The 16720-nt window shown below is 41.3% G+C and overlaps 2 protein-coding genes across 5 annotated transcripts in view; both read right to left on the bottom strand.

The window, feature by feature from the left end:
• Window positions 1–671: 671 nt before the first annotated feature.
• LOC135255412 (KH homology domain-containing protein 4-like) lies at window positions 672–7832 on the bottom strand. Of its 3 annotated transcripts, none has more exons than XM_064336555.1 (14): window positions 7674–7832; window positions 5959–6301; window positions 5740–5874; window positions 5550–5629; window positions 5397–5449; window positions 5058–5296; window positions 4370–4578; window positions 4149–4209; window positions 3301–3358; window positions 2885–3117; window positions 2198–2308; window positions 2030–2115; window positions 1621–1715; window positions 672–1122 (listed from the first exon to the last, which is right to left on the bottom strand). In XM_064336555.1, exons 1-14 carry the CDS (start codon window positions 7700–7702, stop codon window positions 995–997), a joined length of 1860 nt encoding a protein of 619 aa, XP_064192625.1. In that variant the 5' UTR covers window positions 7703–7832; the 3' UTR covers window positions 672–994. The 3 variants fall into 3 exon arrangements, with proteins under 3 accessions (XP_064192625.1, XP_064192626.1, XP_064192627.1); XM_064336556.1 differs by having other exon boundaries at window positions 2030–2112; XM_064336557.1 differs by having other exon boundaries at window positions 5740–5859; window positions 7674–7831.
• Window positions 7833–13443: 5611 nt separating this feature from the next.
• The window catches only part of pde8a (phosphodiesterase 8A), a 54784-nt gene continuing 51507 nt past the window's right edge, over window positions 13444–16720 (bottom strand). For both annotated transcript variants that reach the window (XM_064336549.1, XM_064336548.1), the window contains exons 20-22: window positions 16277–16441; window positions 15926–16055; window positions 13444–15499 (exon numbers count right to left, since the gene is read on the bottom strand). In XM_064336549.1, the coding sequence (XP_064192619.1) occupies window positions 15393–15499; window positions 15926–16055; window positions 16277–16441 (402 nt within the window). In that variant the 3' untranslated portion in view covers window positions 13444–15392. The remainder of the gene's footprint in view (window positions 15500–15925; window positions 16056–16276; window positions 16442–16720) is intronic.

Below are 16720 nucleotides of genomic sequence, written 5' to 3'. Positions count from 1 at the left end.
ATCTGACAGGGAACAAGCCAGAGTGCTCAAATCAAATTTTCACACTGTACGAAGCAATCTCTCTTCAACGGCACAGAGTATGCTGGTTTAAAAACAAATGCTGACATTTAACGTCAATAAAGGGCCAGCATACTTCAGTTTAGAAAATGATAATGGATAAATCTACCCACTTGCATACTGAAAGAACTGTTGTACATAAATCAGATGTGTAAAGCTTTAGCAAAGGGCAAAAACAGTTCTGAATGAAATTGCCATGGAATATCATTAAAATATAGCAGTTGCCATGGCAACCACCTATTTTCAGCACAAAGGATAACCGATTGTCACCAGTGTTGCTCATTGGCCAAGACTTCTGAAACGGTCCATTAGCAGTGTGCTCACATTCAGAGTCGAGCGGTGACACAGCGTCACTCGTATGTGCCACTTCAGCCTTTTTCAGAATTTTTTTTTTTTTATCCCGACTGCCCGAGACACTTTGGTTTCCCCTTAGGTCTGCAAACCAAAGCAAGAATTGTAGCGCCATGACTGGATACTCATCAGAATACCCCCTCAGGCCATAGCCAATCTTTCAATGTACAAATTCAAATATTTTGAAAAGCACATTTTTTTAATTTTTTAATATAAACTTAAATGTTTTGTCAAAGGGGATATTTTGTGAAACTGCACAACAATATCATTAAAATATTTTATTATTACACATATATTCCATGGGAACAGGTTTTACAGCAATTTCCAATATGAGAAAAGATTCAATGAAGGCAAGCATGTATGCGTCAGGTGTACTGATCCATAGCAAGTGATGAAAATGATAAGGGTGGTTGATATACACGCAAATTCAAATAAAATCGAAGTACTTGCAGTAATAATTATGAGAAAAATCCTGATTTCAATGGGAGAGGCCAAAGTGGAAAGATCTAGAACAACGCCTGAGGTCCCAGCAGAGAACTGCAGTGCAGTGCTTACATACACCTTAATACAGATGGCTTGAGCTAGCTTACAAGGAAGCCTTACTGATGTGCGTCCTGTCTTCCTCTTCATCAGAGGAATCCCCACCATAGGGGACTAAGCCTGACGGACCTTCCTGGGATTTTGTCTTCTTCAGTGATACAGGGTCTCCCATACCTGTCAAAGCACAAATGAGAGAGAGAGAGAGAGAGAGAGAAAGAAAGAGAGAGAAAGAGAAAAATAGAGGAAAGAAAGAGATAGAGGGGTAGGCAGAGGAAAGATGTGAGAGATCCGAGAGAGAAACGGAGCATTGAGAGAGCGAGAGAGTAGCCCATTCGGAAGCCCCATGTTAGCCGTAGAATGTGTTCAATCCACAGCCAGAGGCGGGGGAGGGGGGGGTCATTCATGGACAATGAAATGGCACCAAACATCCACAACAGGCAGGTCCCAAGGGAACATGTGAAGAGAAGACAAGGGGAAAGACAAAGAACATACGAAAAGAAAAACTAGTTAGTGCATTACACCAGGTGGAGGGCGTCTCAACAGGTCTCCATTAATCTGGGGAAGGGAAGAGTCATTTTAACGAAGAGATCCTGACGTCAATAATCCTCAAATTTACGAGGCCTGAGGCAGGACGGGACTGCATGCTGACGAGCCGAGCGGTCATGTGCATACCCGGTTCTTCGGGATCGCTGGCGGGACAGACTGCTTCCCTCGGCCTCTTGCGCGGCACTGCGGTCGAGGGCACGGGAGGCGGGGGCATCAGCATCCTGTGAGGACACAAGGGCCGTGAACACAGTTCTACAAACTGCACACAGTACGTGTGGGTTAATTCTGTTTCTCATGCACCTTTCCATCATTGAACTGAACACTGAACTCTGCAGCTCTACTGAACTGCATTGGTTTTTGCTCATTCCTTCTGACGGGCTCAGCAGTTCAAGGTGCTCACCACAAATGCAGGCTGAGCCAAAACATTAGAGGTATAAGCCTTAGCTCAGTGGCATAGGGGGGAAAACGCCAACTCAAAGCATGGTTTACAAAAACAGGCAGGGGGTTTATGTAAAATGTGGGGATGGGGAAGCACCTTTCTGCAACTCGGTCATCTTGGCAGGCGGGTGCAGGCGTGGTGGACGGCTCAGTCAAAGCCGGAGCCTCCGATTCACAGACCTGCTGCAAAAGATACATGCAGGTGCATTTAGTCTCAAACAATCACATGGGGGGCATTTAAGACCGTAGGACTTAAATAACCTACCTTATCTTCAAGACTCTCCTCAGAATCCAGAAACCGTCTCTTTGGACTGCCAGGAGGGGAGGTACTAGGTGAGGAGCTGTCGTTTGTGGTGGTGTAACTGGTCCCAGTTTCCTTGGACAAAGCACAGCGTAATTGTACGCAAGCAGGGCAAAAAGACGGCTCTCCTTTCATGCATCCAGGACAAGTTCATAAATGCAACTGTTCCACTACCAACATATCGGGTATTGGTAAAGCCATTTTAACCTCTAGTTGAAAATCTAGTAAAAACCTTAGTTATGGCCTGCTTTGACAACCAAATTGGTATAACATTTATGCCTCAAGCTTCTCTAAATAAGAGGAGACTTCTTGGATTGTAAACAGCCCCACAGTCAGGCTTAAAAAAAATTCTGCATAGTATGTCTTTATGGAGTAACTCCAAACTAATCTTCCCCATTTAAAAATAGTAATGCATGTGCATGATTGCAATCAAAAGACTAAAACTTAAATGGGTAAGTTTCCACTGTACTTTGAGATCTACAATTATTTCAGAACATTCACTGTCGTTGTGTTTGTACTGTACCTTAGAAGTTCTACTGTAAAGAGCCATGTGTATTCAGCAAATCAGTTAGGCAAGACTGAGGGCAGTGGCCCTTACAGCAGGGTTCATCTTTCCATTTAATTTTTTTAAATTTTTTTTTATAAACCTACCTGTGCCAAGTAAGGTGGCGGTTTCCTAGGACACACTGGATACTGAACCATAGCCTGAGAAGATTGAGGGGTTGTCGAAATGTTAGAAAGACTGGGATGACCATTTGCATTACTCCAGTAACCACTGGATCCTGGATATGCAGAATAGCCGCCCGTGTACCCATTTGAGTAGTTATACCAGGATACTGGGCTACTGTAATTGCTATTAGCTGGGTATCCATGAGCTGGGTATGCTGAAATAAAAGTATAGAAATGTAGTTAATAACACAATTAAAAACCAAACACACACAGGTTTTTGACCACTGACTCGTGTCACTAATGGCAACTGTGGAGGAGTCTATGAAAATGGCTAATCCCTATGATTAAATACCATTGAGTATTCTCATTTATTCAGCGTACTGAAAGGGAGCACTCACCTTGAGTGGAGCCAGTTGCTGTGTAAACAGACACCATCCGGACATGTTCTGCTCGTACCTGTGCAAAGTGAAGAGAAAAGCATTTATGGAATAGTAATATCCATTTAAGTGAACCTCCCCTCACTGGGAGTCTGAGAGAGTGTTCCTGAAGCAAGGACGTTTTAACTTCAGTCAGAGTACATGGTAAGGTGATGCCTGCAGACTAGCCGGAATCAATGATTTTTGGGGTCATTGAGCATTTCAAATTCCCTAAATTTGACTTAAGGCTGGAGATATGAAAACACCAGCAGCCGACAATAGCACAGAGTACCAAGTTGCACCTGTGCTTTTCACATTTAGTTGAAAGTAACCGTAGCGATATTTCAAATGTATTGCTGGTCATACTCTCCAGCAGTCTGTTTACTTTAACCACTAAAGAGCAAGATCCTACATGTAAACTAAAGGAACTGCCTTGACTACATTTGCCCAAGACAGACATTTTTCCTGAGCAGACCATTTCACCACAGGCATGACATCTGCCTTGAATAAGCGAGTTTAACATTCATTTTCTCATTGAAATAGAGAAGAGAAGTACAGGGCATGGTTCCTTCAATGGAACCCATACCATCCTATGGAAAGAACATAATGTATGACACCTTCGAGCACGTCCCTTGATTCAGTTGTCAGTAGCTGCAGTGCACTCTGACCTAATGCTGGAGGTCAGACATGGTCCACGCGACTCTTATTCTAGGAGGTGGGTATCGATGAGAGCCACAGTTTCTTCAACAGCTCCACCTTCTTATACCTCCAATGCATACTCATTTACAGCAATAGTGAAGCGGAGATAAAAATAAAAACTGCCGACTTACGGTTTCCAGCAGGCTTTCACAGAGTTTCTTGGCAGCTTCCAATCCTGCAGAGTTTGGATGGCTGAAGAAAAACAATTTAATCATCTCTGGGGAAGTTTGTGGCATAATATGCATTCCAACATAGCTCCTCCTCCTCAGCGTATTCCCACAAAAAGCACAAGCTATGATCGCTTTAAAAAAAAAAAAAGTGCAATGAATCATGTCAGCAGCAGTCATCATACCTGATGTAAAGATACAGCGGCTCAAAGGACTCTCGCCGGGAGGCCTGCTCGATGTACCCCGAGCCTTTCCCGCGGAGGAAGACGCGGGCTCCCGTCTCAAGCTGGATGTGCTGCAGGTAGCTCCCTCCTGGACCCTCGACTTTCTCGTTGACATTGAAAGAGGGCAAAGCTTGATCCAGGCCAACAAATATCTTTGTGTGCACAAAATTCTAGAAGAGAAAACCAGGTAGGGAAGCTCAATATCATTTGGGGGGGGGGGGGGGGGGGGGCGTGATATTGATTATAACGTATTAAGCAATGGAGCAAATTTTAATGTGAACATAGGAAATAAAAATGTTAAGCCAGAGCAGTACACCCAAACCACTTTCTGGAGGTTAAGGCTGTTCTCACTGCTAAATTACTGTAGGAGGTCAGTATCGGCAAGAACCACTTGGTCTTTACTGGTTTCACCTTCTTTAACCTCCACTATAATCTCTGCTCAGCAGAAGCTGCTCCTTCATATCATGTTTATTATTATTATTTTTATTTTTATTTTATTTTTTTAAATAAAACTATTCACCAACAACATTTCTGGGCAAAGCAAGAATGCATTGTCCAATTCCATAAAGACTTATCCCTTTAACCCTGAAGTAGTGTCAGGTTAGATGGCGATGCAGAATAAGGAAAAGGCAGGCATTCGTTCGCTCACCCCTGAGTGGCTGCTGTATGGACCAGGCGGCCTTTGGCTTGGAGGGGCGGAGGGAGCTGAGTGCGGTGGAGGCGGCAGTCGAGGGAGCGGGAGGGCTGGGGGACCAGCGGGCTGGGCAGGGGCCGAAGGTCTGGGAGGCTGAGGGTACACTGTCACCGTGGGGATGGTGGGCCGCGCCTGTCCCGACAGCGAACGCAAGACGTCCTCAGAGATGATCTCCTTTATGCGCAACACTGCCTCTGTTAACAAATTATGTAGTCACAGCACAAGAGTCAGTCTTTATTTAGATAATAATAATAATTATATTAAACAATGCATACATTTGAACATGCAACTTACTGTTAACTTCATCTTGACTCTTTCCCTGAACGTGCAAATACAAAGGTCGGTCACTGAAATAACAAAACAATATTAGAATTTTTATTTTTTATTTTTATTTTTTTAATGAACTCTACATTCAACGTGAGACTTTCATACATGGCAGATACATACACTCCTTTGGCTTGGGCTTTTTCAGTAGTGGTCATGTAGAAACCTTTCGTCGACACTACTGCTCCACTATACCGACGAATCTGAAAAGTTAAAATGTGCATTCTTAATACACAATCAACCTATTAAATACGCAACTCATTGGAATTTAGGATTTACAAAAATTACACCAGCAAAATCAAGAAGCTCTCACCTCTTCCTGAGTCTTCCCTTTCGTTAGCAGGTTCCTACAGTTTATGGGCACATCGTTAATGTCTACCTCAGTGACAACCAGTTCGTCTGCTGTACTGGAAACCGTCACAGTGGGTACAATCTGTTGGGAAAATATCTAAATTTATATCAAAGTAAACTCCAATCCACCAACAGTTATGATCTGCAATGACCACACAACAGTATTTAATGAGCAATCTACCTTATTAGGCAAGGGTTGAGGAGTCTTCAGCTTGCCCTTAGCCATGAGCATGGCATTGATTTTGGCAGCCATGGCAGCAGCCAGCTCCACACCCCCCTGTGGTGTGTGCGTGTTTTCTGACGGGGGTGACGTTCCGGTTACGGGCGCGGTGGGTGACATCGCCGTCGCCGTATTGCTAGTGACTGAGGAATTGGTAGTTATGACGGCCATGCTGCTGCTGCTGCCTAGATCCCCAGTGTAGCTTGGCGAAGACCCCACTGGTGCTGCGACAGAACGGGAGTCCAAGAAACCTTGCAGCCTTTCTGCCCTGGGGTTGGATTGATCCCATCTACTATTAAGGCACCTGCAGAAATGGCACAAACAAGAATCACTCATTGGCAACAACTGAGGTTGTAAGTCAATGTGATTGTGAAAGTTATCCCAGGACAGTGTATGCAGAGCAAGTAGGCCTAAAACACATGGCACAGTATTCAGGCCTGTTCTTAGCTCTACATTGACTTTAGATTAATGTAGGAGGGTAGTATCAGCAGAACACCATGACTCCACAGTTACTGCTTTCTTAGCCCTCCAGATGTTAGCACAATAAAGACCCCATAAGCTACCCACCGAATTAGTGTACATGCTCAAGCAATTTGAGGAAGGGCACATATGTTTACGGACCGAAGCAAATAGAAACGGCTTGAAGATATGCATTCGTTTAAATTATCTAGATTGGGCGAGGGTGTACCTGTGATTAAATTACATTACATAGATGTCACAAAGGTACGCGGAGGAGCGGCCGTAGAGTACGGAAGTTGATCACGTGGCATGACTGCATAAACTAATAACTTCACGAAGCTAACATAGTCAGAACCGGAGAGATAATGCTATACCCCTAAATTCGTTAATGTATCCCTTTCACGTGAAATATTTTGATCTCGATCAGTAAAATAAGTCGTTATTTAAATACAGAAATCTCACTATGTGCAACCTAGCTTATGAGTTTACTAGCATTGGCCGGCGTAACGCTCATAGAAATTAATGGCAAATCTTCCATTGATTGCCTACTGCGCTACTTACATCCTGATAGATTAGAAATCTTTACTTATTCTTCGTCTTTGTGCATGGGAAAAACCTGGTCTGCCTCAACGTATGGTGAAACATGAGGTATGGCAACTATTTATCCAGCTAAAGCTTTGGCGCTGAAACATTTTTACAACAGAAAACGACAATATACGGCAGGTTGTCAAGCCAGTTCATCATCCCATCAAAAACGATCAAAACAGCCGCCACAAAATGCAACACGTCGTAAAATGCTAAACGAGAACTACCGAACTAATATCATTCAGCCAATCTCATTTTAATCCTCATTTTATCACATATCTCTGATATAATCCCGCAAGGATTAGGCGACGGCTAACGTGTGCATGGAAAATATCTAGGTATCGTTAGCTAGCTAACCTAGCTAGCTAGCCGATGAAAAATATGAAGTCAGGGATTTGTTTAATTTAGTTAAATACTAAATTTTCGTGGATAACTAAAATATACGGATTTCTAAAACAGTTACGGTTGCATACATTCATGGGCACTGGAAATAGCGCCACTGAGCAACTCAGTGAGTTAAGGCCTAACGTTTGTTGTTAGGCCCGTGACAGTAATCTAACGCGTTAATTTAGCTAGCCAACATTAAAAAGCTTTCTAAAGATACGCGGCCTTACCAACAAATGCATACTTACGATGTTTGCCCCGTCATCCCGGATGCCATTTCACCGAATATATAATTCGCCTAAACAATTAGCTATGATCCAATTGGTAAATTCATTCACCTGAAGTTTGTTATATGCCTTATTGCTAGCGAACTTGCTAGTTAGCTACTGAAAGCCAAAAAAGGATTAGTACCATCGATGCGTAGGACCGGAAATACGTAGTTCAGATTTTATCATGATAATATATGTTCAAACTGCAACACATCGCCCCCCACAGTCTGACGCCGGTGCCTTGACGAAAATAAAGGTACATATTAGTTCAATCTTTTGCTTTTTTTTTTTTTTTTGCCAAAAAGATCTTTCTTAGACATTGTTACTTTTCTTGTTTAACTGTTGTTTTTCTTGTTTAACTTCCAAAGCATCTTGGGGTATTTCTTTTTAACTAAAATCTCCTTCCACGCGGTATACCGTATGCAGCACATATTACAAATGAGGTGGAGAAGACAGAAACAAAAACCATAATATACCTTTTCAATTTACAGTAATACATGTATTGTTGTGGAAAGAAGTCATCATTCCAAAAAGTCTGTATTGGGGGACATGGGTGGAAACAAATGATGCTAAGCATGTATAGAGTATTAACATTTGTATTATTATTATTATTATTATTATTATTATTATTATAAAAACTAGTCCTGACCCCAAAATTATCCCAGTTTACAGGTGGTCAGTACTGTTCTAATTTTCTGCTCCAGTTTTCCCCCCCAATATTATATTGGGATTTCTTTGCATTTCAGTTAGTAGAAGATACTACATTGGCACCTTACCAATACTGTATACATACCTTCTAAAGCACTCTCACACTGAGGTTAAAATCTGGATAGCATTTTAAGGTGTACAGTCTCTGGTGTTCCTGTACAACAAAAGCTGTCGGGATGGTGTAAAAAAAGTATTTGATATTGAACTGGGAAATACTACAAGTCAAGAAAAAGATGAGTTTCAGGTAATATTTCTCAATTAAATGTAAAATAGGCATTAATAAAATTACTGTATGTTCAATATTTATGATCTGGTATAGCTACCAAGAAGCAGTTTCTGTATAATATGTATGCCGATAAATCAATTTATATACTTACATGTAATTAATGAAATGCATAATTTCATAAAATGTTAGTGAAAAATAATACAAAAAAACTATTCTAACCATTCCTCAATCCATTCCAAAGGAAAAACACAAATGAACTGAGCGCATAGTAATACTATCCTGGACTGAAAGACTTCTCTTTCCCTGAGAAAAATGTGAAAGAAAAATAAATTAAGATCTATGATGTTGTGGGTATTCTGTAACACTGTGCATTGCTTGCTGGCTTTTCTCATCCACACTCTTGTGGTTTATCTCTGAATTTGGTTCCAGCCGTGGTTTCTCCTGTGCCTGGTCTCCCTAAGCAAGCGAGACTGTTGGGACTCTTTGGGGAGAGGTCCATCCTCAATGTTAGGGTATCCATTTGCGTACTTCTAAAATGTACTTGCTAATTTTCTCCTTTGGCCGAGCAAAGTCTCCCAGCTGAAAAAACCTACTTATACTACTTGGATTGGGTATATGACAATAGACAAATATGAAAAAGCCAGAGAATGCTGACACCTAGCAGCAGTCAAATAATGAGATGGAAGAGCATTTCAATGAAGTGTTGGACTTGAATGGACAGCACCTGTTTGAGAAGTTTGAGCACATAAGCATTCTCAGTGGGCCTGTTCTGGGGCAGATGTTGCATGCCTCTCAAGTTCTTCCTTGTTAACTGAATAACACGCCAATGCCTTCTCTGCCAGAACAAGTATGCATAGTAATCAGTGACCCTTTTCGAAGCAGTGTATAGCACTCAACAAGTTATTATCATGTTGTTAAATGACTTCATTCACATACATCTGTTTGGCAGGCCATTCACAGTGTTTCATGGAACTTAACAGACAGGATAACTATAAACTGTCTCATCATCTGGGAATTAACAGCAATCAATCATGTTTCATTGCCTTTATAATAAAATAGAAAGTCGTGCTCAATACAAGCTATGTTTTTCTAACAGCCATGCCAAGCAGGTAAAGTCAGGAATCAGGAATTCTGCAGAGATTAACCATGGTAGCCCGTTTCTTCTTTGAACTTACCAAAAAGGACATGGATCAGTGTGTGCCTATTTGAATGGCCATTACGTGAACTTGTGTTGCAGGTCACAATGCTTGAGGCCTGCCTCTGATTCGGTTAGCTCCAAGTCACACATCACAATGTGAGCATCTCAAAAGCTGGGGCAGACATAACTGCCCGATTTATCATCGTTGACATGAGCAGACAGCTACTGACAACTGCAGATGATGGACCTGCATGGAATCCTGTTTACGTTTCCTTTTGGTTTTGTTGCAGTGCATGCTGATGAACGTATTCTGAAGTAGTCTGTTAATAGTTGCCCTGAGACCACTTCTTTCATGCAGAATGCGAAAGAAAATTTCACTGTGCATATTTTTTTTAACAAGGACTACAGTGACACACACAAATCATAGCTTTTTATCGGCTGACATAATTCTTTCTCTGCTTGCATTTTCACTGCAACCTGGGGAATCCCTTTTTAACCTCAAACACAGAGGTCACAGCTCACAAACATTTGAGAATGTTGACATAATCTAGCCTTTACAACTCGTCAAGGAATAAAATTTGGTTTATGATGTGCATCATTGCATGCACAAAACAGCATTGTGAACCATGTTGTGTAAGACAATAACCTCCCATCCTCCTCCAGGCAATAACATAAGTCAGTCCTGTTAGGGCTTTCATTAGAGTCAATAGACAAATACATACTGCTCCATAAAAAGAGCAGATTTATTTCAGTGGATACATGTCCTATCACTTAAAGACAGCAAGAACCACATAGAAGATGTTCCTCTGATCAACAAATAGGTTGTGCACACTGAGGAATTTATTGTTTTGAAACCAAAACAAAACAAAATTAGAACAAAGTTTGTGATGAGATTCATAAAGCCCTTCAGTGCAGAATGACTTCCTGAAAGAGGTTTGATTTTTACCCAGCTTCTAAACAATTTAACTATCACCCTTTACAAATGACATTTTTTCAATGTAAATATTTTTCCTCACATGATTTTGTGAACAGGTTCAAGGCTCCCTGGAGAACTGCCTACCACTTGGCAGTGAGGCTGGCTTGCATCAGCAACTGAAGAAGGGGGGTTGGGTTGAAAGGCATACAGAATTCAGGTCATTATGCTCAATAATGCATGCGTATCTACTTGATGCAAGTGTTAAAACATATTCAATCTGAATATTTGAATAGAATTTAACCTCCATTAAAGGGATAGTTCACTTTCTGGATTTTAAAAAATATATAATTTTAGTTTTAGAATATGTCTTTGACTGGCCAGAAGTTTTTATGTGTGATAAAGGATATTTTTGATACTTACAGAAGATTCTGATGACCTGCTGGCTTTACGATGGCAGGTACATGGTAATTTGGGGGTTAGAAAATAAACTTCAAATAAGTCCAAAGCAGCTTTTAGAACAAAACTATGTTTCCAGGGGCCGTACATACAAGCAGATTGATTTTATAGTGCTTATCTACAATTATAAACATCAAAATCAGTTAATATCATGACGGTACTTCTTTCCTTCCGAGTTATCAAGCAATTTCTATTTCCTTCTCAAGTTCTCATCCTTTTGCCTCAGACAAAAACTGTCTGGGCCAATTGAAAACACACTATAACTTAATATCAAAAACTCCAGAAAGTGAACTCTCTTTAAGGGCACCTTCATACAGTATTTACATTGAGATAACATACATTTCATATAAATGCAGATAGAGGAAGAACTACTGCAGCTAACCTTCAGCCTAGGTCAAGACAATGAACATTTGCTGTATAGTGGTCAGTGGCTTTTGAGATCTCCAATATCCATTTTGGTGACAGGCTGTGTGTCCATCTCCATGTAGATACATTTTAAAGGTAAATGACAAAAATATGGGTCCAAAGTGCAATGACTTCTGTTTTTGAAACCACACACTGTAAACATTTGTCCAATTTCTTTCTAAAATATAAATTATATCAGCAACATTTTTTAGAAGTCAAAGGAGTACAAGGTATGGAGGAAAATAAGTGTGAAACAGCTTGTTATCCACCCCCGCCCCCCCCCCCCCCCCATTTTCCTTGGTTAAATTTAGTCCTTGTGCTACAGATGTTGTACATGTACTAACAATCATGGCACTCCTTTCGATTTGTACGTTTATTACTGGGGACTAATGTCAGCAGAAATAATTCCAATAGGTTTTTTTGTGGAATTAAATCCAATTTTATTCTGGTTCATTCAATCTGGTCCATTCTGCTGGCCAATTGCTTGAATCTCTATGAATAACAAATCTGAGGTAAATTCAATTTGCACATCATTTTGGAATATATTTACATAAAAATTTCTGTCACTACTGAATAACCATGCTGAGCAGGGTGCATCTTTGAAGGCCATGGTGGTTTGTAGCAGATGACCAAATGCAGTTTGATTCGTGTTAGATCAAATATTTTTTACCAAAACTTTTTGGTGAGGAATAAGTAAAAGCAGACACCACATAGAGGGAAGACCTCAGATGTTCAGACCAAAACATAAACATGGCTCAAGGCATAACTTACTGCTGTACAGAATGCTCTTCCTTGATGAAATTTGACAGTGTAAAGCAGAAATATGAACTACCGGCCCACATGATGAAATAAGGAATGCAATTCCACTCAGCTTTAAGCAAACTCCTGAGGAATTTCATGTCTTTAAGTGGAATACTTCTGTTGGGGTCTGTTTATATGTGGGCAGGAAGGTCTTTGAAGGTCAAAGGAGATGATTCTAGTGCAATCGGATGTCATGGCAGCAGCTGCCCAATCACAACGCAGGGATTCCCTCAATGGGAATGCCCCCTTCCTATTCTTCAACAAGAGCAAGCTTTCCACTTTTCTCCCTCAGTCTTTTAAATGCCAGACACAACAACATTCCCGGGCAAAGAATGAGCCCAATCACCAAGGAAACTGGTTTGCTGTAACCTCATAAGGACAATGCTCTGCTCCCTGGCAAGGGGTTGCCAGCCACACCAGCCATGGGAGCTAGTGCCCTCTCACCCCTGGGCCCCTAGCTTGTGACCATCTCACAAACCTGTGAGAAGACATTCCAGCAGTCAGTCAGATTTATCTGTCCTAGGGCTTCCCTACCTCGCATTCATCACAGAGCCAATGAGGGGCTGTGTAAGGTTATGGCAATGATAGCGACGGCCAGAACAGTCAGCTCATGGCTAAAAATGCTTGTTTTTTGCCTCAGCTATTTTGGTATGCAACAGTGCAACAAGATTTTCACCATATATCAAGACTTCTCAAAAATCTCTGAAAAACTGCATGAACATCTTGTTCACAAGAAGCCTCTTGGGTCATTTTTATGTGAAAATAAAACCCTGGGAAAGTGCTTGATTGGACATGTTTAATGTTTATAAACCTGTCTCGTAATGGCCACTGTTCTGGTCTGTGTATATTATGTTCAGAATGTTTTTCCTGGGGTTAATTTTGAAATCATCATATTCCTTGTTCTGAGAAAATTAAGTTCACATTCATATTGGATTTATATTAAAATGAGAACAACCCCAGGGGGCTTTTATATGATTGTAGTACATTCTACACAGCTGACTATGAAACCTATGAAACCTATTCTGCAAGCCTTTCCTCACACAAACTGTCTGAATTGTGCTGGCAAGTAATGGCATCATTATAGAAACATGCTGCAATATAATCATAATCATTATCATTATTTTATTTCTCCATAGAATAATTTCTAGTTCTCTTCGGTGCTCTCAGCCCAGATGTAGCAGTGAATCAGAACGAACAAACAAAACCCCTGATTGAGTGTACAGTTCTGACTAAAAGAAAAAAAAAAAAAGCTTTTGGTCAATATATCATATTGACTCGCATGGGCTTATGCATTATGGCATGTTTATATGCGGTTTAAATAAAAGTAGGAAATTATTTTAACAAGGAACATTCTTTCACACATTAGTATCCTAATCAGAAACCAGTGGTGGATGAAACATTTTCCCTGGGTTTTCTGTGTACATGGTTCTGGAACAAATGGGCAACATAATATGGCGCTTGTCAAAATCAGAGCAAGCTGTATGCTAGAAGACTGGCATTACACAGTGATAGACATTTCTGGATTATGCTCCCCCTGAAAATCCATTATCTTTTTAAAAAATATTTATAGTGAATCTCCATCCAATGGTTTTTTTCAAACATTTTCACAAAATTCTTTCTTTTCCAAACTTTGTTCTTTTTTGTCATTCCAGTGTAAAATACATGAGTCTATAAAAATATTGATTTGTCTGAATATTACTTTTTGACTAAATTATCAAAACCTTTGCACATACGCAGTGGGATGTATTGTATAAATATTGTATAAAATAAGGCAGTCTTTCAGTAGAATAAACCAGTTATAAAAACTTCTGGGAGAGAAATCTTTCAAGTCCAAAACACTTTCACAGATGTAGTCGGTTATTGAAAGCTGTCTGGTTTACAGCAATACCCAATAATTACAGGTCTAGCACAGCCTTTTCAACTGACACCCTCTCACGTGGAAGTGATCAACAACAAAACCGCTTATTCACAAATTCAGCATCCCAGTCTTCAATAAATGATTAAATCACACACTTCAATTGTTGTTTGCAGTGCAATGTAAAGGTGTCAATTGAATTGGTCTTTGTATTATGAAAATGAAAACCTCTACACATGAATGAAATGTGTTTTTAAGGATATGACCCATGCAATTTTCTGTTAGATCAGCTTTGGCTTTTTTGTATTATGCGTCTTTTAATTCACTAATTTATTTACTTATCATTTGTGAATTTATAGAAAATACTGAACATCTAAAACAAAATAAATATCAAAACGTGTATCTGTAAATACCTATGATTAAGATGGGTACAGTTTTGAATCTGTCCAACTGTGGCCAAAATTAACATCCACACCCTTGACACCCATCATGATATCACAAGCTCTGTTCTTAGGGCTGCCTTGTGTTGCTACAAATCCTCCTCAAAGGATTGGCAGACCTATTTCTGAGGAAAAAGAAACAAACCAAACAAACAGTCAACAATAAGGGACGGTGGAGTGTAGTTCAGTTCTCTTTCTTCGTTTTTTGGAGGAGTGAGAATATAATCCTGTCGCGTGAGGCCTTGTGGCCTCAGGTGACATCTCCACACGTCCACTCTCAGCAGGATGATGTCACAGACGAAACCAAGCCTCATGTATTTCTTCTTCTCCCCTGCTTTGCCATAGCCCAGCAGTCAACTAAAGACGGCACAGTCTGCTTCCACAGCAGGGGGTAGAGCCCGTTTCCCTAAACGCACCATCAAGTAATAGTCTGGACCGTGTGCTGTGCGTCGCTAGCTTGTCACACCGTCCCAGAAAACAGTAAGTCCTTTAGCCGAACGCTAGTCAGTTTTTCGTTTTGTTCATTTGTGAAGCCGGTGTCTTGCGCGGTCACGGTGGCCTGCCTCTCTCGCGATAGGCGCTGCGTGACGTCATCGGAGAGGGTGGAGTCCGCAGGGGAGGGCTGCCGCCGTGCCGACGGGCGGACGGACGGCCGTGACGAGGAGACGCTCCGGCGCGAGGTGGAGAAAGGCCACTGTGCGTGAGTGCAGCGCTACTGGGGCGGGGGAGGACCCCCCCGCGGAGTGGGGGCCGCTACTCCGGGGGAGGCCGCAAGCTGTGCAACTTGCGCTCGTCCAGGCCTTTCCAATACTTAAAGTTGTTGTCCAGGTGCTGCATGAGGTTTGGCAGATCTGCAAATGCTGGTGGAGAAGAAAATGGGCAAAAGCGTGTCAAAGGAATGATAGAAACTGCATTAATACCAACACCCGCATTGGCTAATGGCATGCTTATATTAGATTTGTTGCACTACAGGCAAAATGCAACAAATTATTTTTAATAGCTTTTTATTCCCCATTTCTGCACTTGAGAAACCAGCAGGTACATGGGTCTTCTGAACTGTGGACGCAAATCCACCAGCTGAGCTGAGCAGTTATCATGCCAGAGAGCGCAGCTAATGGACATACCCTAAATATCACCACACTAAGTATAAATGGCTGGATATTACACCTGGCAGTTCCAATCATTTGTCACTGGGCTTGTCATTTTTCGTCAATATGAAATGGCCTGATAAGAGAAGAATTAATGTTGTGCAGATTAAGCGTATGTAACACAATGCAACCACTTACCATCCCAGGCATCAAACATATCCGTAATGAAATAGTCAATGAAGGAAATCTGGGATTTGGGAATGCTACAGGTGTTCCTGTCAAAGACAGGCATCACCACAGGCAGGCTTTGTCTCTTCTCTTCATCAGTCTGCACAGTTAAGAGAGAAAACACAAATCATCGAATGCTATGTTTTCTGAATTATCGCCTATGTTATAACTCCCCAGCTAGCACCCCATCCATGCCACTGAATCAATGTTCAAACCAGAATTACTTCTTTTTTTTTTTCCATTGTACAAACCATATTTTCATAACTGTCGTTATGCCACTTTGGGACATGTTCCAAGAGCAGTTGCACAAGTTGCAGTTACCTGTGCAAAATATTCTTCTGAAATGCGCCCGGCCCACTCAATACAGAGCTCCAGCGGTCTGCAGGGGTTGGAGATGTCCGCACACTTGATCAGCATGCGCTTCACTAGAATCCGATTCTCCGGCAGCGTCAGAATGCTTTTGGCAGCTTCCTCGTCTCCATTGCCCTGGGAACAGAGGAAAGTCGGTCAGCATGAGACAAGAGCACTGCAGAAGAAATGGGACGAGCCGCGTATCAAACACGTATGAAACGCAAGCAGAAATCCAGCAAAGCCTTCATGAGCAAAAATGAGGATCTCTCAGCTAATCGATACTTTTTAGAAGAAACGTTTATTAGCTAGTAAGGATAAGGTCTGAACATTTTCCAAGGCTTTAAGAAGAGAAATTGCGCTGAGCTTCTCAGGGGGCACGTTTTTCTTCATTTTCTTTAAAAAGCATTAGGATCC

This window comes from Anguilla rostrata, chromosome 5, assembly GCF_018555375.3.
Source record: "Anguilla rostrata isolate EN2019 chromosome 5, ASM1855537v3, whole genome shotgun sequence".
Taxonomy (NCBI): Eukaryota; Metazoa; Chordata; class Actinopteri; order Anguilliformes; family Anguillidae; genus Anguilla; species Anguilla rostrata.
The sequence above is the reverse complement of the archived record's forward strand: the minus strand, read 5'-3'. Positions and strand labels throughout refer to the sequence as shown.